The sequence below is a fragment of the Pelobates fuscus genome, chromosome 1 (genome assembly GCF_036172605.1).
Source record: "Pelobates fuscus isolate aPelFus1 chromosome 1, aPelFus1.pri, whole genome shotgun sequence".
NCBI classification, from domain to species: Eukaryota; Metazoa; Chordata; class Amphibia; order Anura; family Pelobatidae; genus Pelobates; species Pelobates fuscus.
The window spans coordinates 410,995,116-411,022,153 of NC_086317.1; the positions used below are offsets into that span (position 1 = coordinate 410,995,116).

Consider the following 27,038-nt stretch of genomic DNA (forward strand, 5'->3'; position numbering starts at 1 on the left):
AGTTGAACATTTATTAAAATTGTATCCCACAAAAGATAATATATTTTGTTTAGTGCACATTTTTAAAAGTATTTCTAATTGTTTTCAAGAAAAGGGATACGACATGATTACAAATATTTTATCTTCGACACAAGCATTTCTGAAACAGATGAATACATAAACATAAAAAAGTATAAATGTGGCTGTTGTCCCAGAACAGCAGTCTAAATATAAAATGGTTGTTCTCTCCTTATTCAAGTGCTAGCTACACATTTCATTCCTTGCTATCAATGCAGTAGAGAAGGATTTAATGGACCAGGTTCTTTCATTAAAAAATTTGATGTCCTGAAAAGACCAGGAGGTATGATACATAAAACAATCAGCTTTACAGTTAAATTAGATGTAAACAGTATTAAAACAGTGCTGTTTATTTTTATTGTCAACAGACAAGAACAGAACACTGTAACTGCTAGCATGACATTAGCGCATTCTAGTGGCTGTAGAAGATGCCTTGTAGACATGCTTTTTATCATAGCAGATAATGTGCAATCAAACTTGGCTGTAAAACATATTATTAGTCCATTTACCCAAGACGAATGGGAAATACAATTATGTAAATTATGTCTTGAGAGGCAGAGCTGCAAACTTTGTAAATGCTGGCTGTGGAACGGCGACCCCTCTCCACTAAGCCCCCACTACCTCCAAGTCTAATTAATACTGAATGCGGGGTTTTAAAGAAATTAGACTACAGTTTTATTTACACACCATGCCAGCTTTTAATTTTTGAATAATATTAGTGTTAAGCTGGTAAGTGCTTGTAAAATCTATCCCTATCAGCATACATTTATAATCTTCAAGAAAACATATCAATTAAACTGTTATCAGGTTTTTATCCCCCACCCTCCATGACTCCTCTCCTGCAACTGTCAAAAATTACCTACTCAGCCCTCAATGAATAATTTTCTAACAACCTACTTTGTACCCCTACTTTAACCCTTTGTGTCACTATACCAAACTCCCTCTAGAATGTAAGCTCATTGAGCAGGCCCTCCACCTCTCTGTTCCTGTACGTCCAGGAACTCACAAATCCTTTCCTGTTCTTCTATTCTGTATTCATGTCTTAGAGGTCCCATGTAAAAGGAAAGTCTGGGGCATTTGTATTTATTTATTTAAAAAGAGTCACTCCAAGAAACAAACCAACTATTGAAGTGGTTTTGGTGTATAGATCATGACCCCGCTGTCTCTGTCTGGCAATTTAGGAGTTTAATAACTTAAAGGACCACTATAGTGCCAGGAAAACATTCGTGGCACTACAGGGTCTCTAGGTCCCCCCAACCCTTAGGGTCCCCCTCCCGCCGGGCTCTAGGGTGAGGAAGGGGTTAAACACATACCTTTTCTCCACCGCCGGGCTCCCTCGGCGGTGGGGACTCTCCGCCTTCTTTCTCTGTCATTGTCTGAATGCGCATGCGCGGTATGAGCCGCGTGAGCATTCAGCCAGTCCATAGGAAAGCATTCTCAATGCTTTCCTATGGATGCTGGCGTCTTCTCACTGTGAAAATCACAGTGGGAAACGCGGAAGCGCCTCTAGCAGCTGTCAATGAGACAGCCAATGGAGACTGGATTAACCCATAGGTAAACATAGCAGTTTCTCTGAAACTGCTATGTTTACAGCAGAAAGGGTTAATCCTAGATGGACCTGGCATCCAGACCACTTTATTAAGCTGAAGTGGTCTGGGTGCCTATAGTGGTCCTTTAATGTTTATGCAGCCCTAGCCGCACCTTGCTTGGCTGAATGCAGAGCCTGAGGATGTCAAGCATCATTTAAGAGACTCAGAGTCTGTTAGCATCCAGGAAGAGCCTCTAGTTGCTGTCTGATTGACTGCCATTGGAGACAGTCTTAGTCCTGCAAAGAATTTATTGCTGTTCCTATAAAACTGCATTGTTTTACATTACAGAACATATAGGGACTGTATGCAGCCTCCTACACACTTTATAGAACAAAGCTTAAATTGTTTAGCTTCTCTTATTGCACAGTGTGTTTTATTTAAAACAGTAGTCCCCAAACCAGTCCTTAGGGCCCAGCAATAGTTCAGGATTTATGTATTACCCTTTTCTATTCCAATGGAGATACTGGCACTGTTGTTGGATTTGGAATGATTGCCTCTAAACTTTCCTGATTTTGGCAGGACAGTCCCGATTTCAGAGTACTGCACCACCATCCTCCTTCAGATCACTGGTATCCCGCATCATTTGATGCACTTGCACTGTTCAGTGGACATTAGGACCATGCAGGGAACGCTGTCCTGGAGACTGTCTTTGAGCCTGGCATCAAGCGTATCCCTTCAGTGGGTGGACCTGACCACTTTTCAGGCAGGTCCACTCATTTCGGGGCATCACCAGTGACACAATTTATGCCGCATCGGAAAGCTCAACCCTTGTCCTGATTCCTGTCAGCCCAAAGTTGGCAGGTATAAGTAACTTTAGAATTTTCTCCTGCTCAGTTAATTGCTTGCTGAACCTTTTCTTTCCATGGAGGCTGTGTGACTCGCAGACAGTGGGGGTGTGGCTAAGGCTGTGTAAACAAAGTTATTTAAATTCTAAATGGCAGAGAATTGAGCAGTGAGTCTGCAGATGCATGACCTATACACCAAAACTGACCTATACACCAAAGTTGTTTTGGTGTTTAGAGAGTACCTTTAAGATGTGTCCTGACTACTGTGGCAGCTAGTACATGGTTGCTCAAGTATTCAGACACACGATAATATGAATACTGATCACTTGAAGACTTGGTTTCTAAAAAGAAAGCCTCACTCAATGAAATGCAGTGAAACAGACTCTAAAAGACAAAAAGTTGTTGGACCCAGACTAGTCCCTCTTATTATCCACCCACAGAAATAGCAGATAAGGAGTAACTTCTCAAGTCTATGCCATGCATGAACATTGATAATAGATCTTTACAGAAATGTATGTATCATAACAGATTACACTTATTTGGGCACTGTCCATGTCACATCTTACAGGGAATCTGCCCATTGGAGTGGTCTGGGTGCCAACTCCCATCACCCTTAACCCTCCAAATGTAATTATAGCAGTTTTTATAACTAGCCTCCTCTAGTGGCTGTCTTTTGGTTGTCTAAATGACGCTGGATGTCCTCACGCTATGCATGAGGACCTCCAGCATTGCCGGAATAATGCTTTCCTATGGGGAGGTCTAATGTTCGCGGGCGGCCATTGCCAAACATGCGCATTAGGTCTCCCCCGCCGGTGGACATCAGCAGGGAGGAGTGGGGGAGGAGCATGGGCGGAGCCTGACCTAGCGCTGAGGGACATCGGCGCTGGATTCAGGTAAGTGACTGAAGGGGTTTTAACAGAGTTAACAGATATGTTGTTACTTTCTAAATAATAATAAAAGTCCCTTCTAACTATTCAAGTGCCTTACACTGATATGAATTGGAAAGGTTAATGTGATATAGCCTCTGATTAGCCATACCCTCCATTAGGAGAAGAGCAACTAAGGGCCGGAACTCTAATCCATCATTAAACTGTTTAAAAATGGTTTAATAATGAACAATGCCAGGGTGCTTTAGGCACCATAACTATTCAGTGAGATGAAGTGGTTTAGGTGTTGGAGCGTCTCTTTTAATATTTTACTTCACTCAGCACATTTTTGAGCTTATGTGAATGGTATCGGCTCACATTATATTTTTTCTCATCTCTAGTTTTAAAATATAAATGCTGTCTGATGAACATTCTTTGAAATGAGACGCACTATATATAGCACAGCCTTTTCAATTTAACAATTTGTTATATGAGTAATTCCGCCTCTTGACAATGGAATTTGGGGGCTCTGCCATGGAAATTTAATTTAATTTAATTTCTCTGCTGTTCGCCATGTAGTCTAGCTCTCTTCCTCCAGTATTTTAAATATTTATAGGTGATGCTATATTATATGTTGGGTCTGGAAGATTATGCAGCTCCGAGAAATTCTGACAGCGGTATTAAAATAGAACACGCGCTTTGACACAATCATAAGACCCATTTTCTCTCCCGAAGGCCTGTAATTTTTTTTGGATACAGCAGAATCGCATCCTATCATCTGTCTTTATTGATTTTTAACAATCAGATCAACACCGAGTGCATCATATCTTAATTTCGTATTCAGTAAACTCTGCTGATGTTAATGCATTGCACCATCTATAGAATGCTGGCTACTGCAGGCTTTTCCGTGAGAATTTATTTCCCTTAACAAAATGATTATGCTTTGATGTGTGTGATGTGAGCTGTGTAATGCCATCTTCATTTCCAGATCTCTGTTATTTAAACTCATTTAATCTGCCCGTTTGTCCAATACTGTTGCTGCAAATTTTATCTACAAATGCTTGAAACTGGTTGAGGTTTTAATTTAACATCCAGCGTACAATTTTATAGCTTTCACATTCAATATTTGGAAATATTGTGTGGACATGTAGGTTTCTTATATAAATAAGGCAAGCTAGTGACTGCCATTTTGTAGCCTGTTGTAGCCATGTTAGAATTGCTTCTATGCTGACCTCATATCCTATCACTAATTTATCCCCACTATCCCTGTACTCTCAGGAACTAAGTTTGGTTTTACATTGCATGAAACGTACCCCCCTAACAATACTCCTCAGCTTAACTTCTGAAATATATAAAAGGGACACTATAGTCACCAGTGCAACTACATGTATTCCTGACCCTATAGTGTTAACACGACCATCTAGCCCCCCTGGGCCCCCCATGCCTCCATAAATATAGTAAAAATCTTACTGTATTCAAGCCAGAAGCTGTAAATCTGCATGCTGTTAGACTCAGGAAAAACAAGCAGTCTGCTGACATGTGATAGCCTGATCCAATCACAGTGCTTCCCCATAGGATTGGCTGAGACTGACAAGGAGGCAGATCAGGGGCAGAGCCAGCATGATTCAAACACAGCCCTGGCCAATCAGCATCTCCTCATAGAGATGAATTGAATCAATGAATCTCTATGAGGAAAGTTCAGTGTCTGCATGCAGTGGGAGGAGATACTGAATCACAGGATGCTGTGCACAGTGCTGCCCTGTGCTCTGCTGACAGCAGATCTGAGTGGATGGAGGCATATTATGCCTCCATCAACTCAGAAGTCCCTCTGGTTCACTCTGAGTGACTGCAACTGGAGGTATATTCTCAGAAAATACAGTGTTTACATGAGAAAGTCTGCAGGAATCTATAGCTCTCATCTGAACAACCTAAAAAAGCTGAAGCTGTTCAGGTGACTATAGTGTCCCTTTAATAGATTAAAAAATACCAAGAATATGACAAAATTAAAATATATTTCAAAATATTAAATAATTTTAAATGTTTATCAAAAATTATTATATAAATTGGGAAGCTTATTCGAAGCTTAGACCTCGATTTAATAAGCTTTATAAATGATTTAGTACTGTTAGAAACTGTTCTAAATGATTTATCTACAGATATCCTCATTAAAGTATATGGGTATTTTTGCAGATAACTCATTTGGAGTTATTATGTTCCTTTTCGCACAGTACAGGAGGCTGCAAGGTTCTGTATTATAGATTTTGCCAGTGGCAACACCATGTAAGAGGTACAAAGGGCTGCAAAATCATGAAATATATCTACATGGATAATATGGATAACATGGATAATATTTTTTTTGATTCAGTCGCATGGTGATTAGATGTTACGGATGTATCTTAGATGAATCATGATAGTTTTAAAATCCAAATGCACAAGTATAATCATTTATATTCTGTTATGATCACTACCTCACCTGTAGTTTGTTCTAAGAACAATATTTGTTCTTCCTCGCCAATTATTTTGAACCTGCAGGACCGACTGTGAGTCAAGAAGTAGTGCATATTTTCTAATAATTTTAATAAGAATTTTTGGCAACGATAATAATAGTAATAATAATAATAATGGTCTTAGCTGCTAGTTCTGGAAGAGACAGAGTTGAGATTTCAGGATTAATTCCTTTTTCCTGCATATGTAAAAAATAGTCTTCTTACATGAATTCCTTGAATAGAAGATACTCAGGAATTTCCAATCCCTTTAGGAAAGAATGGATAGGCTATATTTTCTGGTAATCGCAACAGTATTTTATTTTTACAGCTGTAGGTGGCTGACATCACCATGATGCCCCTCATCAGTCAAGATGGCACAGTGAGTTATGAGGAAAAGGAAAGTTTACTTGTTGAAATCTAAGTGGCATTCCGAAGAAGGCCTACATTTAATAGGCATTCCAAATTATTCAATACTGTTAGAAATCATTCCAAATGAGGTATCTGTTAAAACTCCATATACTTTAATGAAGATATCTGTAGATAAATCATTTAGAACATTTTCTAACAGTACTAAATCATTCCAAAACCTTATTCAATCGAGGTCTAAGGCCTTGATTTAATATAGTTGGATAAGATTTCCAACTGATGTAATCATTTTTGATAAATATTTAAAATTATTTAATATTATGAAAGATATTTTAATTCAGTAATGTTCGTGATATTTTTTGATATATTAATATATTTCTTATGTATAGATATAGTTTTGATATTTGAATCATTTTACAAGTTTATGCAAAAATGATTTATTTATTTATAAAATATTTCACCAGGAAGGATACATTGAGATTTCTCTTTGTTTCAATTATGTCCTGGGCAAAATATGAAATTATTAGGAAACATTTTCCAACGATATTAAATCAACACCATAGACTGAAAGAGCATTCAATGAGGTGGCCCACAAGACTAAGTAAAGCTTATAACTGCACATGTTCAACTGGATACATCACAAAAAAACTCATGATACAGACAGAAAATGCGAAAGAATTATGTTATGCTAAATACACATTCACTTAAAGAGAGCCCATCGTTACACAGGATTTTTTGTATTATGTTCGTGTATTCCTCTTGTTTAACAAATGTATTTATTCCTATATTTACCTTTACCCTGGAACTAAGCACCTTTATCTCGGCTCCCTTCAATTATTTTTCTATGCTCTGGCCTTTGCATCTGTCAGTCAGCATAGAGAGGCCATGGAGAGATTGCTAAATCTTTCCCAGACACTGAAAGATAACTGAGCATCGGAAATACACATGTTACAATTGATTTTCAATGTTTTATTTAATTCTGTAATTTCCAGAAAAGTGACAGTCAGGGCCGGACTGGGAAGTAAACGCAACCCTGGGAAAATTTCTATACCAGCCCAATAATGCGTTGCGCTAGCATAGTGTACTTATAAAAGATAACTTAAAATTGAAAACTATAACTCTAACGAAAGAAAACACTCATAGGGCTTCAAAATAAACAAAAGACCGGCTTTATTTTAAGCCGACGTACATGTGCATATAATTAATGTTTCAGTCCAACTACCTCGACATATTAAGGAAAGTTTGGTAATGGGATTGAAAAGTTGAATGTATGCTGTTACACAGCTGTAAAAAATGAAGTTAGCTTGTTTCTTTTGAAGTCCTAGGAGTGTGTACCCAGCAACAAGACTTGGCCAATATGTGCTCATTACATATATGTTATATATTAATGACATTTCTGTGTGTATTATGCATATATAAATGTATATTAATATGTCTAAATATTATAGGCACCATTATATATTACTGATACACACATTAATATACATGCATATATATATTACTGTCAGAATCACATTAATTACGTCTATCTGTACATTGTGTTTGTAAGATTGCAAGCAAAATGTATATATTGGAAGGAAAATCCATTTACTTAGAGGTCTTTCTCTTACCTATCAATTATCTCTTCGGCTTAAACTCCTGTGCTGAACAACTGAGTTACAGAGAGTGCATGAGACACAGGTGAAAATGCTCTCTCTTTCCTCCTCTGTCTCTTTCTCCCAGCCCCTTCCCCTGTGTCTATTTCTCCCCTTTACCACCCCTGATACTGACTTTGTCTGACAGTCTGTCAGAAAGCACAGGAGGACTTAGGGAGGGGGCAGAGCTGATTATAATGCTCCCTTGAGGTTGCTGGAACCGTGAGGGAGCATGATAGTCAGATCTGCCCCCTCAGTCCTCCTGTGCTTTCTGACAGCTGCACAGCTGTCAGTATCAGTGAGTGTGCACGTGGCCCGGTGGCACCAACATGCACTGCAGGAGTTGCGGCCACCTGCCGCAAGGTAACTATCGGACACGGCTGGCTTCCTCAAAGTGTGCCACCGGACCGGCCACCTGGCAGCACCCTCATGCGGCCATGTTTACTGAAGAATCAGAGCTGCACAGCCCCCAGGTGCCGCGGCCCACCGGGCCAGTCCTGACCTGGTGACAGTTCACAGTTAATGTTCAAACTAAATAGTGCTTTCAAGGAAACTGTTATTTTTAAAGATGGCCCATATAAGATGTGCAAAAATTAGTCTCATCCATAAACAAATAAATATGTCAGGATTAGAGATGTCCTGAGCAGTTCGCCGGGAACTGTTCGCCGGCGAACATAGCTTGTTCGCGGTCGCCACGGCGGGCGAACATATGCGATGTTCGGTCCGCCCCCTATTCGTCATGGAGGTGGGAGGGTCTGGGAGGGAGGGTCTGCTGCTGATTGGCTGGAATGTGTATGCTGACTGTGAGGTACAGGGTCAAAGTTTACTCAATGATGACGAATAGGGGGCGGACCGAACATCGCATATGTGCGCCCGCCGTGGCGACCGCGAACAAGCTATGTTCGCCGGCGAACAGTTCCCGGCGAACTGTTCGGGACATCTCTAGTCAGGATCAAAAGCCTTTTATTTTTTTTTTTTATTTTTTTTAATTCTTTATTTTTGTAGTGCATATAGTAGTCACAGGCATACATATGGTACCCCAACGGCATTCCATATGCAGGTTTCAAGACATTAGTTACAGTGGGGGTAAATAGACAATGCACTTTTTTGATATTTGTAATATGCATGAATAACAGGTGTATAAAACAGGCTTAAACGACAGGCATATAAATCGAGCTGAAAAAACAGGCTTGTAAATCAGGCATAGAAAACAGGTTGTTAAATCAAGCTTTTAAATCAGGCTATTAAATCAGGCTATTCAGTCCGGCTATTCAGTCCGGCTATTAACTCAGGCTATTAAATCAGGTTAACAATTCAGGCTAGTAAATCAGGTGTAGAGAATATATACAGGCAAGTTCCTAGACCTGTGGTTATAGAGGAGCCGAGGATATAATCCCTGTGAGCAACCAGAAGGGCTTAACCAAGCTAATTTAGCCACCTCAAAACAGTGAACCCTTTGTATTAGGCTACACATCGATTATGTGAGGAATCAATATTGATTAAACAGTGCACCGGGTAGTATATATTTGCACATATCACATTATAAAGGTGCTGCGCAAAGTCACGTTAGGAGTGCGTTTTAGGCAACTGGATCAACGATATCTGCATGAGAGAGTCTCGGTGCGAGTGTGTAGGGCTTGTGTACCCATCTCCCGACCTGCCTGCGTCTCGATGGTGTGTCCAGCATGGCGATGATCTGCCAGTCCATGGCTCTCCCGTTTGGTGAGTGGGTGCCTAGGCCCAGTCTGCAGGGGGGGAGGTCATGGGGTGGCTCCATGGGCTTCTCCTGTGGGTTGTGGGCCGACGGTAGTGCGCTGGTGTGTGTTACCTCCCTGTTGCTGTGGATAGAGCATCCACCGTCAGCTTGTTTTCTCTGCCGGCAGCTTTGTTTCCGCCGCTTTCCCCTCTGCATCACCGTCAGGTTAGTGTAGGGTATTCTGAGCAGTAGTGTGCAAAAGCCGTCAAGCCGGGTCCCCAGTGCAGCTGTTGTAGGGCCTGCTAGGGCAGTGTGCGATAAAGATAGGCCTCGTGTCGCTGAGTCCGGTGCGGTCGCCATCTTGTGAGGCACCATTCCTGCGCTTGTGTGGCTCAGCTTAGTTTTGCGCGGCTGCACGGTTTGGAGCTGGGTTCGCCGTCTCTCCGTGTAGCACGGCCGGGATGTTGGAGCCTCCCTGTTTGTTGGGAACGGGAGATGGGAGCTGATCTTCCCTTTGCCGTCGGTACACATGGCGTCTGCCATTTTAAGTGTGGCAGGCTGGCTCCCTGGCCTCAGTTGCCGCGTCGCGGTCAGTGCCACAGGGTGAGGACCGGGATCACCCCCCCGGTCCAGAGGGGGGGGAAACGGGGCCGGACCCGCTTCGATCTGCACCTGTGGCTGGATTCCGTGGTGCAGGATAGTGGGGCAGCGGCCGTCTGTCCCACTCACCGCAGGAGAAGGCCCTGGTCGGGGCAACATGCTTTTCTCCCCCCGGGGGACTGAAGCACGGTAAGCCAGCCTCTCCCCGGGTCCAGCAGTCTCTCAGCTCCGGGTAGCTGCTCTGGCGGTCTGATTTTTAGGCGGTTATACTTGGATTTATAGGGTATATATCGTAGGTTTGCAGGAGCTGCTCAGGCATGCGACCTTCCAGCTCGGCGGTCCGGCCCCGCCCCCATCAAAAGCCTTTTAATCAACACGCAAGTCGATTCAAATTGATTCACCCATTTAAATCCCAAACAGATTGATTAGCTCTCGTGTGGATTAAAAGGATTTTGATTTGGATAAATGGATTTGTTTATGGGCTAAAAACATTTTTGCACGTGTCTAGCTTCTGGGTGTCTATCAATTTGGGTTGTCAGAGCGATAGAGCTTAATTTTTTTCTGATTTCGGTCAACCAATTTTCATCAACATAGCATTTCGGTTCATCCAAATTTCGGTCAAGCAAACGATTTAGAAGAAATGAGACAGATGAACCAAAAGCATTTAAAAATGAGCCTGTCACTGTGCTGCCAAATATATACATATATTCCAATCAAATAGAATGGTGTGTCACCATTAAAATCCAGTCTATATCTGGCTAATATTTGCGATTTTGCACGTTCAGTTACTTTTGAGCATTCAACTGCAAATTTTAAACGTTCAGTCCTGTTGATCCCTGACGTATTTCTTTATTATGATTTTATTTGATTTCATTTAGTCCTATAACCTCCAATCATATCTTTTTTTTGAGTGCCCCGAGCGGGATTCTGAATCGTCCACTCTCTGCATTGTTTATTTTGTGATATGTCCATATAACACTTCAGTTACAGAATTCAGACAACCAAAATCCTGACACATTGCAATTAGTTGGAAACCAAATGCGCAAGTCTAGCTTATACAAGAAATACTAAAAGGGGGTAAAGGTTTAAAAAAGACAATGACCTAGAATGTCAGCAGACTTGGACTTTTAATGCACTGTATAGTGTGTAGAAATGTTCCATGTAATTTGTATGTTTCTTACCAACAGAAATTCCTTTAGGTGGGTTTCTATATTCTTTCTGTAGAGAGTAAATAAGGCAGCTGATATCTGAATGATGCCTTTGGCCAGACAGTGGATATTGTTATTATAGCCTGCAAAGTGGAAACATATGCTATTTAATATTGTGAGCTTTAATGTCATAAGTGTAGGTTTGGTAACACATTCTCCAGTCACTTTTCTTTATTTTCAGGATTACTTAACGCTATAAGTAATGATTGTGACCATAGGATTAAACAAACAAGAGCAGAATCCTAGATTTTGTTTTGAATGCACTTAAATAACACGTATGCTCACCATTAACACCCTCTAACCCTAATCAGCTTCTAACCCTAAACAAAATCTAAAGACAGGTATGTCCCCCGTAACCTTAATGTGAAACTACCATGATCAATTATATATTATATATATTGCTTCATGAGATATTAGGTCTAAATGCGCATCCTGCTTAGCCATCGTCATACTGACTTCTTGGGTGTTATGCAAATGTAGCACCCACCCCATCAGCCTACCTCCCATCCACTTCCTATGTGATTGACTTTGCTGGTGAACAATTTTCCAGGTGCTAATATCATTAGAGGCAGGCGGATGGTAAGCAGACATAGAGTTAGCTAATTAAAGTTGTAGGCACACCAGCCGTTCCCCCTTCTCAATGGTTCACAATTAGCTGTACTACGGCTCATTGAAAGCATTGAAATGCTGCAAACACATGAGTGTGGCTCCAGCACAGAAGCTTCTCAATAAAAAGCCTCTGATTGGAGTATTCTCCCATCACCGACTGAAAGTATGTGCCTGGTAAAGAGTGGAGGGCTTGCAAAGGTTGTAGACATTAGGTCTGCAGCATTTGCAAAAACATTTTATTTCATTTAACCCAAAAAAACTACATGCAGGAAAAAGTACATTTATGATTGATTTAGGATATATCTACTAACTAATTAAAACAAATTGCAATTGAATGTTCTTTAGATAAACCCAGTTCTTTAGCCCCCAATCTTCCCCAAGTCTTGACTGCACCAAAACTACCCCTAGCCCTAATCTTACCGTTGGTGCTGATTCTGGATCACTTAAGTAGCCCAATGTTTTGTGTGGATGCTAATAAGTACTCTTATTATTCATTGTGTTCTTGTTTAGAATATGGATATCTCTAACACAAGAAATGTATTTCCAATGGGAGTCACATGTTAACATGACAGTAAACTCTACAATAGACTCATACATGTAAAGGTGATTTTGCACATTCATATGTGAACTGGGAGTAGAACAATCCCTGTATCAGATCCCTATTCAGTGTCACTTTATTCTTAAATAAAGCTGCTATTTTAAAAAAGGATGAAATCCACTTAATTTGGTGTCATGCGTTATCCCTGCACTGACCCCAATTTTGAGCAAAAAATAGCTTTGGAGAACTTATCTTTAAGGATTATATAGCAAATGTCCCAGGAATGTATAAACCTAGCATACAAACCTATATTTCATAATTGGAATCCTGTTGACAGCAATGACTTATTACAGCCAGCACAATGCCATCAGTCAAAAGTGGATTTTGCTGCTAAGTGCACACAGACCACAACAGTGAAGCATGCCCTTCTGTAAATCGGGATTTACAATGTTCTGACAAACTGACATTGATCTATCCTGGATTTTTTGCTTGAGGGGAACATTACAAATATTGGAATGGGGGAGGGGTGATGTAGAATTCTTCATCAGTGAGCTTATGAGTTGGAAAAACAAATCTGTTTAAAGTAGCTTACAGTCTGAATATACTTCTAAAGTGAGAAACCCTAAAATCTGCTTTACACATAAATCAAGGAAAACTTGCATGCCTTTTTTAGTCCCTTATGCAAAGTTCTCAAATATGTTATGCTTTTTAAAAAAAAAAAATTATGAATAATAAGCAGAATAGGATTTTCTTTGGGGAGTGTAACTCAATACTAGTATTTAGGTAAAGCCTGTCTACTCAATGCTGTAACACAAATTCATATAATAAACATTTTTTTTTTTATAGAATTACACGCACTGTGTGGACTAACTAGGTGAATCTGATGATATCTGCAGTTCTGCATGCTACAGAATAAAATATATATATATATATATATATATATATATATATATATATATATGTGTGTATACACTGAACAAAATTCTAAACGCAACAATTTTGTATTTGCCCCCATTTTTCATGAGCTGAACTCAAAGATCTAAGACTTTTTCTATGTACACAAAAGGTCTATTTCTCTGAAATGTTGTTCACAAATCTGTCTAAATCTTTGTTAGTGAGCATTTCTCCTTTGCTGATATAATCTCACAGGTGTGGCATATCAAGATGCTGATTAGACAGCATGATTATTGCAAAGGTACATATTTTTCTGGCCAACAGGATATCAATACAATTTATCTTAATATTCACCAGGACATTCTTACCATCACTTTCAATATTGTAAACGGACAAGGGATCAGAAGCAAGCAACGGAAGGGAGACCGCTAGAAACACCTGCAGTAGACAAGCTACCTTATACTCTTCCTCGAGAGATGAGCTGTCTGTCAAAAAGAAGAGAAATGATTAAAGACCAGGGTAACATGTCACTAAGTTCCAGAGCTGGGGAAATGGGGGATTCCAACCAGCATTAGATAAAGAGATATTTCATTTTAGTGCATGGAGACCTGCGACACTACAAAAAAAATTAAATAGTTATGAGATTTACCAACTGAACCAGTGCTAATAGAGTTCACCGATTTCCATTATGCGTTAACGGGCATCATTCCAACGCTACTGAATTGTAGCTTAAATAGATCTGAATGTCGGCATAGTTTTATCGTTTTTAATGATGTTAAACTTAGCTGTTAAGTTGATAATAATTAACATTATTGTTTAACATAATAATTCTTCAACATATTAAATGACATTCTAATAGTGTATCTTAAAAATAATATGTTTTAACATATTTTCTAGATCCACTTATATTTTTAGAAAGTAATTGAGGAGAGTCACCCTTGGGGAAAAAAGGCGGTGATACCTTTATTAGCTGAGTAGAATTTAAGTGCAAGCTTTCAGCCAGGAATTTCTCTTTCAAGTATGTTATAAAATTAAATATGAATGATTTTCGTTAACTTGAGATCCTTAAAGTATAGCTTGGATAGAAAGATTTCTAAAATCCCATCATACAACTAGAGGCACTTTGACCAGTTCGTAATCATTTGATATCCTGTTTACACACTTGTTGATTTACTATAGCCAAAAGCAATGTTACGCCAAAAGTGATATTTACTAACAGGCATAGCTTTACTGCAATGCCAATTAGTAAAAGGTTCAGACCAGAGTTAAATTGCTCTATCATGTAATCCCAGCATGTGATTAGAGAGCTAATGAGCACCTTCATGCAGAGAAAGGCCATCAGCTCTTTCTAGTCATAATAAATAAATAATTAACAGTCAGATCCACAGGAACTCAATAAAAAACAGCTAGGGGTCAACGACTGGACCCTACCTCTTACTCCACCCAGTCAGTTGTCAGGTAGAAGATAATTCACAATGAATACATTGATTAAGCTCCCCAGTGCATAATGGGTCCCCATACTCAGAGCCCCCTTCCTCTAAACATGATCCTATGTATAAGTGACGGGGTCTAAATATTCTGGGGAAAGAACAAACAGTATATTTATTTTAATATTATTACTCTCCACATAGCAGGTAGTTATGGGGTAAAGAACAGGTAAGTGCCACTTGTCAGACCCCTGCCCAGTATTTAATGGGGTCCAATGGATCACACATTTTATTTTTTAATTAATTATTTCAAATTTCATTTATTTAAAAAAAAAAAATAATATAATTTTTATCAGTGTATTACAGAACCCAGCATGTAATAAATTACACTATTTACTTACCCTTCCAGCTCTACAGGGTAGATGAGAGGATTGCAGGGCTCCCTGCTACAGCACTAAAAGGGTTAATTGCTCAGCAATAATTTGAATACATGCTAGGGCCTTACAGACATTAACTTGTATATTCTTTTACATATTTTTTTCTATATTTATAGCTGCAAAAAACTGTGAAGTGTCAGTGTTTGCAGCTATAATTTAAAGGCTTTTTTTTCCTCAACATTGAGGAAGCCTGCACTTACACCAAAAAATACCTTTGCTGGCTGAGCTGTGTTACGTTTAGAATCCAGCTTGAGAACTGTGATGTGTAAAATAGGCCTAATCTTTAAACTGACTTCCGAGTGTACTCAGTTATTTTCAGCTGAGCAATTCAAGGTGAAAATTTAATAGGTCCCTGGAGACTCTTTGACACTTCTGGTAAGAATCAGGACATCTTTTACATTAATTAGAAACCCAACCTCCAATTGTGATAATACAACTAAAATGCATAGTCCTCATTTAAACCATTTTTCAAAGTTCTTAATTGGTCTATTCAATTTAAACAAGAAAAGTCAAATTAATATCATTAATCTCATATCACGTGTTCATCTTGAGAGAAATGTTTTCACATCAGTACTACTGTTCTGTTTACTTTTTTACGATAAGAAATATTATAGATGTGCAAATTACTCCACACTGGTCAGCGGTCACTCAAGAAGATAATGCCAGTTATCAGACTGCTCAATACACTAAACAGTTATTTGTTAGTGTCTAAGTTAGTGTTAGTTAGGCTTAGCTAGGATTAAAGTTAGCTGGAGTTAATGTTAACTAGGGTTTGGGCTACACAACAACATTTGATGGGGTTTAGCAGTGTTAGAAATTGTATCATACGTTTAGAGAATCTCAAAATATATACAGATATAGCTGGGTCCTGACAGTGGACAAACTATTTTTGGGATAAAAAAAATTACATCTATGATAACATTATTTCCTCAATTACCACCCTTCGCTGCTAACTATTCAATTGCCAACACAACCTTTAACTGTAAAAATATAGAGTTACACTATTCAATCACATGCAATCTCTAGATTCTCACTTTACCTACTAAGATTTTCCTAATTGCAAGTAATGTATTATTTAATAATAATTTAGTTATTACTTAGTGCTCTCTTCAAACAACACTGAAATATCTATTGCTTTTGCCTTACAGTAATTATAACTAAGCACCCATATGCTCCTGGACAATCTATTTATTTACACCAGAATATCAACCAGAAGTGGAATACATAAAATATCTTCAAAATGTTTACTTAAATGCAAGTCTATAATTAGTGCTGACGAAAAGTTCGTTTTGCCAGGCTCAAATGAAGACTGCCGAAAACATACATAAACATAACATACATAACAGATATCTGCACTTCTGGAATGTGCGATGAATCAAACCAATATCATAATCCATAAAAAAAACAATTTGACATATTATAAAACTCATTGATTGGTCTCTGATTATCTCTCTGCTCGTACTATTCCAGATGCAGCACATCACATACAGAATATATGGCAGAACCCATCTATGTGTCTGTCAGTGGAATGTTGCATGAAATAACCCAAGTTGATCTCTGCACAAACCATTTCATCAAATAACCCATGCTGGTCTCGGCACAAACCTACTGTATGAAGAGGAGCAGACACCATATCATCTGCACAATGGACCATATCATCTATATGATTACATGGCTCCTGTAGACTTTGAAGGAAATAATGATTGCACAGAAAATGTGAGGGCAATTACACATCAGTAATCTCAGCAGAATTTGGAAAAAGAAGTCATAGACCTAAGAATGTCCTATAAAATAGAGCTTGTTTATTGCCCTTTAAAATCACCCTTTCTAAAGGAGACCTATCAAACGGGGAAAAAAACTAAAGAAAAAAATCTTTGCCTTAGGCTTAGTCACTAGAGCATTTAATATGCATGAAAAAAGTTTACAAATTTATATTTTATTTTAAATATTTTGTTACTTGCATTAATTGCCTATTTTGTTTACAGCATGCACCATTTCTGTATCCTTTTTAGACTTTTAAAACATGGTTTGCAGCAGATAACAAGACATACAAGTTTTGATAAGTAGCTTAAAGGGACACAATAGTCACCAAAACAACTTTAGCTTGATGAAGCAGTTTGAGAGTATAAATTATGCCTCTGAAGTCTTACTGCTCAATTTAGTGCCATTTAGGAGTTAAACAATTTTGTTTCTGTCCATGCAGCCTTAGCCACACCTTCCCTTGGCTGTGACTGACAGAATCTACAATTTAGGAAGTATAAGCCTTAAATAACTCTTTACATGAAGTGTTTAGGAAGGCTGTGCAAGTCACATGCAGGGAGGTGTCACTCGAGTTGTTTAACAAAGTCATTTAACTCCTAAATGGCAGAGAATGGAGCAGTGAGACTGCAGAGGTATGATCTATACACCAAATGTGCTTTATTAAGCTAAATTTGTTTTGGTGACTATAGTGTCCCTTTAAATGTCTTTAGAAGTACTGTCAAATTTTGTGTAATTGTGCAATTATGCTCCTTAGGGTCACATCTAATATTTGAAATTCAAAATGTGTTTTCTTCTTCTATTTGTGTTTTCCTTTTTCATCCAGTCTATCTCTTCATCTCATGACCTGTTTTCATGTGTACCCCTTCATTAGTCCATCTCCCAATGCCATTTAATGACCTCCCATCATTCCATCTACTTATTCCATTCTCAATCTATGTATTTTCTTTTATTATCTTTCCATTTCACATTTTTATTAAATATCTCCTTTATTTCTGCTTCCCGTTTCATTTATCCATGTCCTCCCTTGGTTCTTCCATCTCATATTTTCAATAAATATACCAATCCTTTCTGCATTTAACCTATCATTTTCGTAATTTCCTACTCCCATCTATAATTCATATCCAACTCCCTCCCCAATTGCATCTCTGCCTGTTCTTCTTCCACCCCACCCCTCTTATTGCCAAATCTCCAACTCTCCTCCTCAATCCATCTCATATTTAATGCTTCTTCCCAAATTGTTTCAAATAAATCCCTCGCAATCCTTTCCTTTTACTCCCAACTACACTTCTCACTCCATTTTTCTTTCTAGTCTCCATCCCTTCCCTATAAAATGTCCCTTCCCACTTTTCTCCCTTCCATCATCAATCCACAGTGCATATCTTCATCATTCCATATCCCATAGCCCCCATCCTTCTTGCTAACCCATTTTATTCTATAATACGTGTCCATGTTGTCCTAAACATGTCTCACCCATTGGTAGTGTTTTATATATCTATAAATTTGTTGATTGGCCTGTGACATATACCTGTGAATGCTCTATAAGCATTTAAAGGAGCACTGCTATGTTTACATATGGGTTAATCCAGCCTCTAGTGGCTGTCTCATTGGCAGCCGCTGTAGGTGCTTCTGCGCTTCTCACTGTGATTTTCACAGTGAGAAGACGCCAGCATCTATAGGAAAGAGACTGGGCAGACTAGATGGGCCGAATGGTTCTTATCTGCCGTCACATTCTATGTTTCTATGTTTCTATGTTTCTATGTTTCTATGAAAGCACTGAGAATGCTTTCCTATGGACTGACTGAATGCGCGCGCGGCTCTTGCCCCGCATGCGCATTCAGCCGATGGCGTCCAAAGGAGGAGTAGAGTCCCCAGCGCCGAGGGAGACGGTGCTGGAGAAAGGTAAGTGATTTAACCCCTTCCTCTCACTTCAACCCGGCAGGAGGAGAACCATAAGGGTGGGGGGGACCTATTAATACTATAGTGTCAGGAAAACAAGTTTGTTTTCCTGGCACTATAGTGGTCATTTAAACACCCTAGACAGTGCAAGAGAATGATCCACAGGGTAAAGATTGCTAGTGCTGGACACTGGACCAGTCCCTTGAAAATAAGCAAGTGAACAAAATAATGTTAAAAAAATATTGCAGGACGTAACCTGTTAATCAAGGTTTGCACGTACTTACTGAAACCAGCAGATTGGCTATGAGTACCTTTTTTCATGTTTGACAGTGCCGCTACTAAACTGGGATCGACATCACACGGGATACCTGCAGAGGTGGCCAATTCAAAGATGCTTAGGGTCACCTAAAACATGGAAAAGAGAGGGTTATTGGGTTCCTTCTTATTATGCAATTTTAATACATCATATTTTCTGCTTGACTGGTTACCAGTGGTTGTTTTCATAAACAAGAAAAAATAACCTAATGAACAGAGCAAACAAATGGCACACCCGAGGCAGTCCCATGTGGCCCCTTAGAAGGTAATTGCTTGATAAAGAGTTCCGAGGATGGAAAATTCATACTGTGCCATCGTTAACGCTCTAGTTTGTAATATGCTGGAATTACATCATGCTCTCTGAAACAGGTGACATTTAATGCGCAGCACTGGACAATTTTATTTTTCCTCCTACCTAGTGGAAAATTAGTTAATTACTATTAACAGCCAGCACACGTCTAATTACCTGATCATTTGTTTACTCTGCATATTCATGTTTAACTGGCTACCATGAAGGGAAACAAATTTACCTTGTCAGTATGGGTTATGGTAGCCTGCGGGTTTATACCCGTGATGGAAGAGAACTCCCAGAAATCTCTGAAAAATTAGAGTAATGGGAGTCTGAGTCCATCAATGGATGTGGGCTGCACTAAACCCATTTGAGGCTTAAACAGTAGCTTCACTGTTGATACAATCACACAGCAGGAATGTATATTTATTTGTAATCCCTTCTATTAATCTGTCTGTGCAATTTGCCAAGTGTTCTTCGTGTGTATCCCTTCACTGCAGCTTGAACATTCCAACCACAAATAAAATAAAACAGTTTTTATTACTGTCATGTTTAGCTTGTGCTATTCCAGGAGGTCTGCTCACATTTTTCTTTTTTATAGTCTCATGTAAAATTCCTCCTAATTAAAGGTCACTAAATTGTATGATGCTTTATCTATTCAGATAGCAGCTCCCAGGTCATTTCTTTCTGACAGGCAGGATTATTTACTGCAGTGAGAATTGTTTGGAAATCAAAGTGAATTCAAAATGAATTTCAAATTTAAGGCCAAAAGAGCTGAATTGTAAACATTCTTCCAGCCAGCAATGCTTCGAGTTTGGATACTTTGACCATAAAGGGACACGGTAGGCACCCAGATCACTTCGTCTGGGTACAATATCTCATGTCCCTTAATCCTACAGTGGTCATTATTGCAGTTTCTGAGAAACTGCAATAATTACCTTTCAGGACTAACTCCTCCTCTAGTGGCTGTCTACCAGACACTTCCAGGTGTTTAGACGACGTTTAGTCATCTAAATGATGCTGGACATCCTCACGCTATGCATTAGGACTTCCAACGTCACCAGAATGCAAGCGCATTAGGTCTCCCCCGCCAGCGGGGGAGGAGCATGGGCGGAGCCTGACCCAGCACCGAGGGACATCGCGCTTGATTCAGTTAAGTGACTAAAGGGGTTTTAACCCCAACTAAATTATGCTGGGCAGCCTCACGCTATGCATTAGGACTTCCGGCGTCACCAGAATCCCCAAAGGAAAGCATTGATGAATGCTTTCCTATGGGGAAATCCTAATGCAAGCGCGGCCATTGCAGCGCAAGCACATTAGGTGCGGGGGAGGAGCCTGACCCAGTATGAGGGACATCAGCGCTGGATTCAGGTAAGTGACTAAAGGGGTTTTAACCCCTTCAAGGCAGCAGGAGGAGGGGCGCAAGGGAGAGGGGGCACTGTAGGATTTTAAAGTGCCAGGAAAACGTCTTTGTTTTTCTGGCACTATAGAATCCCTTTAAATTTAAATTCACCTTGAACTCACTTTGAATGCATAACAGCTCTCACTTAATTAACCCCTTAAGGACACATGACATGTGTGACATGTCATGATTCCCTTTTATTCCAGAAGTTTGGTCCTTAAGGGGTTAAGGACACAAGTTAATTTATCACAGGGTTATTCAATACAGTTTAAACTGCTACGAATTCAAGATCAGAGTAGAAAAAGTGGATGGATAGCTGATTGGGAGAATTGTTCCAGTTCAGCAATGTTGGCCTTAACCCCTTAAGGATGCAGGACGGTTCAGGACCGTCATCTTCATTTTTGCCTTGCCGACCGCCGACGGTCCTGAACTGTCCTAAATTTAAGATGTACTTACCCGATCGCCGTCGTTCCCCCGGCGTCGATCGGCGGTGCTCCCGTTGTGGGGAGACTGCCTGCAGCCCAGACAGTCTCCCCATGGCGAATTAGGACCCCTGTGGCCATGTGATCACCCAACAGGGCGACCACATGGTCACAATAGGTGTCCTAGTGTCTGCCTGCAGGGGGACTGTCTGTGCTGACAGGCAGTCTCCCTGCATGTGTAAAATCAGAAAAAAAAAAGTAAGATAATGTTAATTAAAAAAAAAAAATTATTATATATGTGTATATATATATGATATATAGACATATATTATACCTATATAATATATGTCTATATATCATATATATAATGTCATGCTAAGTGTATTTTTATATTAATATGTACATATATTAATATAAAAATACACTTATAATTAAATTACACACGTATATATATAATATATATCATAACTATATATATATTGTATATATATATATTATTATAAAATACAAATAATAAGTAATTTAAATTAAATTAAACATGTAAAAATAATAATAAAAATTTAAAAAAAATTATATATCTATACGAAATTTTATTTATTTAACTGTATTTTGATATTAATATATATATATTTATATCAAAATACACTTAGAATGAAATTGTGTATATATATATATATATCTATGTATATATAAATAAATAAAAAGAATACGAACTATTCATATGTCCATATACAAAATTACATAAATAATTATATAAATATACACGAAGACTTCAAATATATAAATATGCATATATATTTAAATTCTACGTGCGTATTTATGTAATATTTTTACATAATTAAGTTATTTTATTGATTGCAATTTAAGGGACCTGCCTGCCAACCCAGGCCGAAAGTCCAGAGAATTTAATTTGCTAGCACTGTATTTTACCCTGTAACGTTCTACGACACCCTAAAACCTGTACATGGGGGGTACTGTTTTACTCGGGAGACTTTGCTGAACACAAATATTAGTGATTCAAAACAGTAAAACATATCACAGCGATGATATTGTCAGTGAAAGTGACTTTTTTTGCATTTTTCACACACAAACAGCACTTTTACTGATGATATAATTGTTGTGATACATTTTCCAGTTTTGAAACACTAATATTTGTGTTCAGCAAAGTCTCCTGAGTATAACAGTACCCCCCATGTACAGGTTTTATAGCGTTTTTGAAAGTTACAGGGTCAAATATATGGGTCAAATATTTTTACATTGAAAATGGCTAGGTTGGTTCCGTTGCCTTTGAGAGCGTATGGTAGCCCAGGAACGAGAATTACCCCCATGATGGCATACCATTTGCAAAAGAAGACAACCCAAGGTATTGCAAATGGGGTATGTCCAGTCTTTTTTAGTAGCCACTTAGTCACAAACACTGGCCAAAATTAGCGTTCAATTTAGTTTTTTACTTTTTTCACACACAAACAAATATGAACGCTAACTTTGGCCAGTGTTTGCGACTAAGTGGCTACTAAAAAAGTCTGGACATACCCCATATTGAATACCCTGGGTTGTCTACTTTAAAAAAAATATGTACATGTGGGGTGTTATTCAGCGATTTATGACAGATAATAGTGTTACAATGTCACTATTGATTCATTTTAAAAATGTATGTTTTGAAACCGCAATATCCTACTTGTACTTATAGCCCTATAACATGCAAAAAAATAGCAAAAAGCATGTAAACACTGGGTATTTTTAAACTCAGGACAAAATTTTGAATCTATTTAGCAGTTTTTTTCATTCACTTTTGTAGATGAGTAAAAGATTTTTCACATAAAAGTCAAAAAACATGTATTTTTTTCAATTTTTCATCATATTTTTTCCTTTTTAAAAAATTAAATTACATGAGATGATATAAATAATGGTATGTAAAGAAAGCCCCTTTTGTCCTGAAAAAAACAATATATAATTTGGATGGGAACAGTAAATGAGAGAGCGGAAAATTACAGCTAAACACAAACACCACAAAAGTGTAAAAAGATGCCTGGTCACAAATGTACAACATCACAAAAACAGTCCGGTCCTTAAGGGGTTAAACTTGAAATTCACCGTAAATTCTTGACAATTTTTACCTTAATGAATAGCCCCATCAATATCCAAATTGGAAACAATATTCCCCAAAAGTTCAGCAAATCGAGGCAACTGTAAATGCATTTTGCACCGATCTAAACAGTGTTTAAACTGCCATGGGATCCTGACAATATAGCCCTTACGTTAAGTGGAACACATGTTAGAGTAGACCCAAGGTGATAATTCTTCTGATATAAGAATCAGCATGTGTCATTTCCAATTTGGACCATTTCATAGAGTTTATGCCCTAAACCCGATGATTGTGAATAATTGACATGGGAAATGCAGATGTTATGCTAAAATATAGACAATCTGGAACATTGTTCAACTTAACCATTTTTCAGTTTTAGTCTAAAAATGGAAATTATCTTGCCAGGTATCAGACTATTGCCTTTTTAGTAGACTAAACACATTGAGGCCTTGATTTAATATTGGATAAAAGTTGGATAAGCTTTTCAAATTATTTCACATTTTTGGATAAACTTTTAAAATGATTTCATATAATGAAAAATATTTTCATTTTGTGATATTTTAATATTTTTTGATATATTGATATTTTGTATTTTTGGAGATTTTATTATTTAACCATTAACATTTTAAAATGTAATCCAAAAATATGATATCATTTGAAAAGCTTGTCCAGCAATATTAAATCAAGGGCTTAGTTAGTTATCAAACCAGTAAAGGATGATTATGTTATGGTATCAGCAAGGTAAGATTTACTAAAGTAATTAATATGTACTGGAATAAAAAATTATACAGAGCGCAAATTCATATAAATCAAACAGTAGAATTTCTAAGCAAGTGCTCCAATACAGTTTTCTACAAGGAAAATTTGAAGCTGCCGGATACAATAAAAACCTTCCCAAGTTTCTCTGAAAATACAGTGTTCACATTAGATTGCCTGCAGGGAGCTATAGTTCTCACCTGAACAACTACATTAAGCTGTAGTTGTTCAGGTGACTATAGTGTCCCTTTAATTTGTCTCTTACATATACATACAGTAAGGAACATGTAGAGTTTCTGGATTTGGTTTTGTATGTAGATAAGGGAGTTTTAAAATCGAAAACGTTCTTTAAGCCTGTAGATGTTAACAGCTTAATCTGGACATCGAGTTGCCATTTTCCTTCTTGGCTACAAAGTGTCCCTTACCGACAATTTTTAAGAATTAAAAAGAACTGTTCAGAGGAAGAAGTGTATAAAGACCAATTACAGAAAGTTAAGGCTCAGTTCATAGAAAAAGACTATGACCCGGATTTACTTGCCAAGGCAACAGAAAAAGTCTCAAGTATGACTAGAATGGAGATTTTGGCATCAAAAGAAAAGAGAGGAGATAATAGGGATAACGATAATTTTTTCTGTCCTCTTATTTTTAACTTTAATGCTCAGACCAATTATATTAAGAAGGCTATACAAAAGAATTGGGATTTACTCAAGCAAGACCAAGTACTAGCATCCATATTACCACCAAAACCAAGAATTATATTCAGAGGAGCACAGACTCTAAGGGATAAGCTAGTACACAGTTATATCAGGCCATCCCCGGAAAAACATTTTTTAAACTCACATACAGGTTTCTTTAAATGTGGCGCCTGTAGGATCTGTAAATTAGTAGGTCCACCTTTTGGAGCAACTTTTGAATTCACGTCAACAGTCACAAAAAGGAAATACAAAATAAAGGAGTGCATAACTTGCAACTCAAAGCAAATCATTTATCTATTGAGCTGCGATTGTGGCTTACAGTATGTAGGGCAGACTAAAAGAATGTTGAAAACAAGATTGGGGGAACATGTGTACAACATCAATAGAACATTTGACAAACATTCTCTATCAGAACACTTTAATACACATCATGACAGTAACCCAGCATCCCTAACCTATTGCGGAATTCAGAACATTAAAGTCCTATGGAGGGGGATCTTATAAAAAGCCTGGGTCATAGAGAAACATATTGGATCCACACACTGAAAACCTTGGCCCCATTTGGTCTAAAAGCCGAATTTGAAATTGCCAATATTTTATAATCCCTTTATAATATATATTTTTATATTTTTAAGTTAATATTAATAATTTTGTATAAAGGGAGTCTGTACCTTTAAATTTTAAAAGAATTTTAGAATTTAAATTTTTTAAGTGAAACACTTCTTCATGATTTAAAGAATAGGCTATGGCTGTATTCCAATACTAAGATAGGAATTTGATTGTTAAGCAGTAGTGATGTCCCGAACACTTCGCCAGGAACCGTTCGCCGGCAAACATAGCGTGTTCGCGGTTGCGAACACGTGCGATGTTCGGTCCGCCCCCTATTCGTCATGGAGATGGGAGGGTCTGGGAGGGAGGGTCTGCTGCTGATTGGCTGGAATGTGTCTGTTGACTGTGAGGTACAGGGTCAAAGTTTACTCAATGATGACGAATAGGGGGCAGACCGAACATCGCGCATGTTCGCTATGTTCGCCGGCGAACGGTTCCCGGTGAACTGTTCGGGACATCACTATTAAGCAGTTTTAATATATTCAGATATCAAAGGGACATTGATAAATGTTTATTAAAGTTGGTCTCATATGATTAGCCATCTCTTTGTTTATTGGAAGAAGTAGGATTTATAAACCACTTATTCCCAACATTTATGTATATTTATTTTACATTTTATTTTACACTTGTATTTTATGCATTATCTGTTTTTTATGGATTGTCTGTACATGTGAGATGTCGATTTTAAGATATTTCATTATGCTTTGTTTAACTATATTTTAAGACAATGATAGACAAATTTCATTTATTACTGGTAACAACTATGATTGAAAAAATGTGATGAACACACACAAAGGTCCAAAACTGGTTGTGCAATTTACCAACATGGGAAATTGAGGATTATAAGGCATGTATATATTGCCAATAGCTATTTCTTATGACTCTTAACGATCGGAACAAAAAGTTCAGTTAAAAATGAAGATTTTACAACTCACAGGATCCTTACAATATAATTGACCGATCTTTAAGTCAACTTAAGAATTTAAGATTAAGATTCTATGTAAAATATAGATGTGGGATCTACACTGTTATCACATTTTTTTCAGTAATGAGAACCGCAAAGAGATACCGTATATACTCGAGTATAAGCCGAGTTTTTCAGCACATTTTTTGTGCTGAAAAACCCCAACTCGGCTTATACTCGAGTCAGTGTCTGTATTATGGCAATTTACATTGCCATAATACAGACAGGGGGGTGGCAGCGAGCGCTTACCTCTCCTGCAGCTCCTGTCAGCTCCCTTCTCCTCTGCGCCGGGCCGGTCAGCACCTCGGTCAGCTCCCAGTGTAAATCTCGCGAGAGCCGCGGGGTCATAGTGCGGCTCTCGCGAGACTTACACTGTGAGCTGACAGAGGAGCTGCACGGACCGGCGCGCAGGAGAAGGGAGCTGACAGGAGCTGCAGGAGAGGTAAGTGCTTCCTGCCAGCCCCCCTCCCCCACACTGAACTGCCAATGCCACTGGACCACCAGGGAAGGAGAGCCCCCCTCCCTGCCATGTATCAAGCAGGGAGGGGGGACGGAAAAAAAAATATTGATAAAATAAAATAATAAAATAAAATAATAATAAAAAAAATTAAAATAATAATTTAAAAATAAATAATAATAGAACAATAATCA

General features: G+C 38.4%; 1 protein-coding gene across 1 annotated transcript in view; it reads right to left on the bottom strand.

Annotated features, from left to right (window-relative positions):
- The window catches only part of NCKAP1L (NCK associated protein 1 like), a 168,798-nt gene that overhangs the window by 38,839 nt on the left and 102,921 nt on the right, over nucleotides 1-27,038 (bottom strand). The window contains exons 27-29 of the mRNA XM_063428368.1: nucleotides 19,161-19,254; nucleotides 13,697-13,813; nucleotides 11,261-11,370 (exon numbers count right to left, since the gene is read on the bottom strand). Of these exons, the coding sequence (XP_063284438.1) occupies nucleotides 11,261-11,370; nucleotides 13,697-13,813; nucleotides 19,161-19,254 (321 nt within the window). The remainder of the gene's footprint in view (nucleotides 1-11,260; nucleotides 11,371-13,696; nucleotides 13,814-19,160; nucleotides 19,255-27,038) is intronic.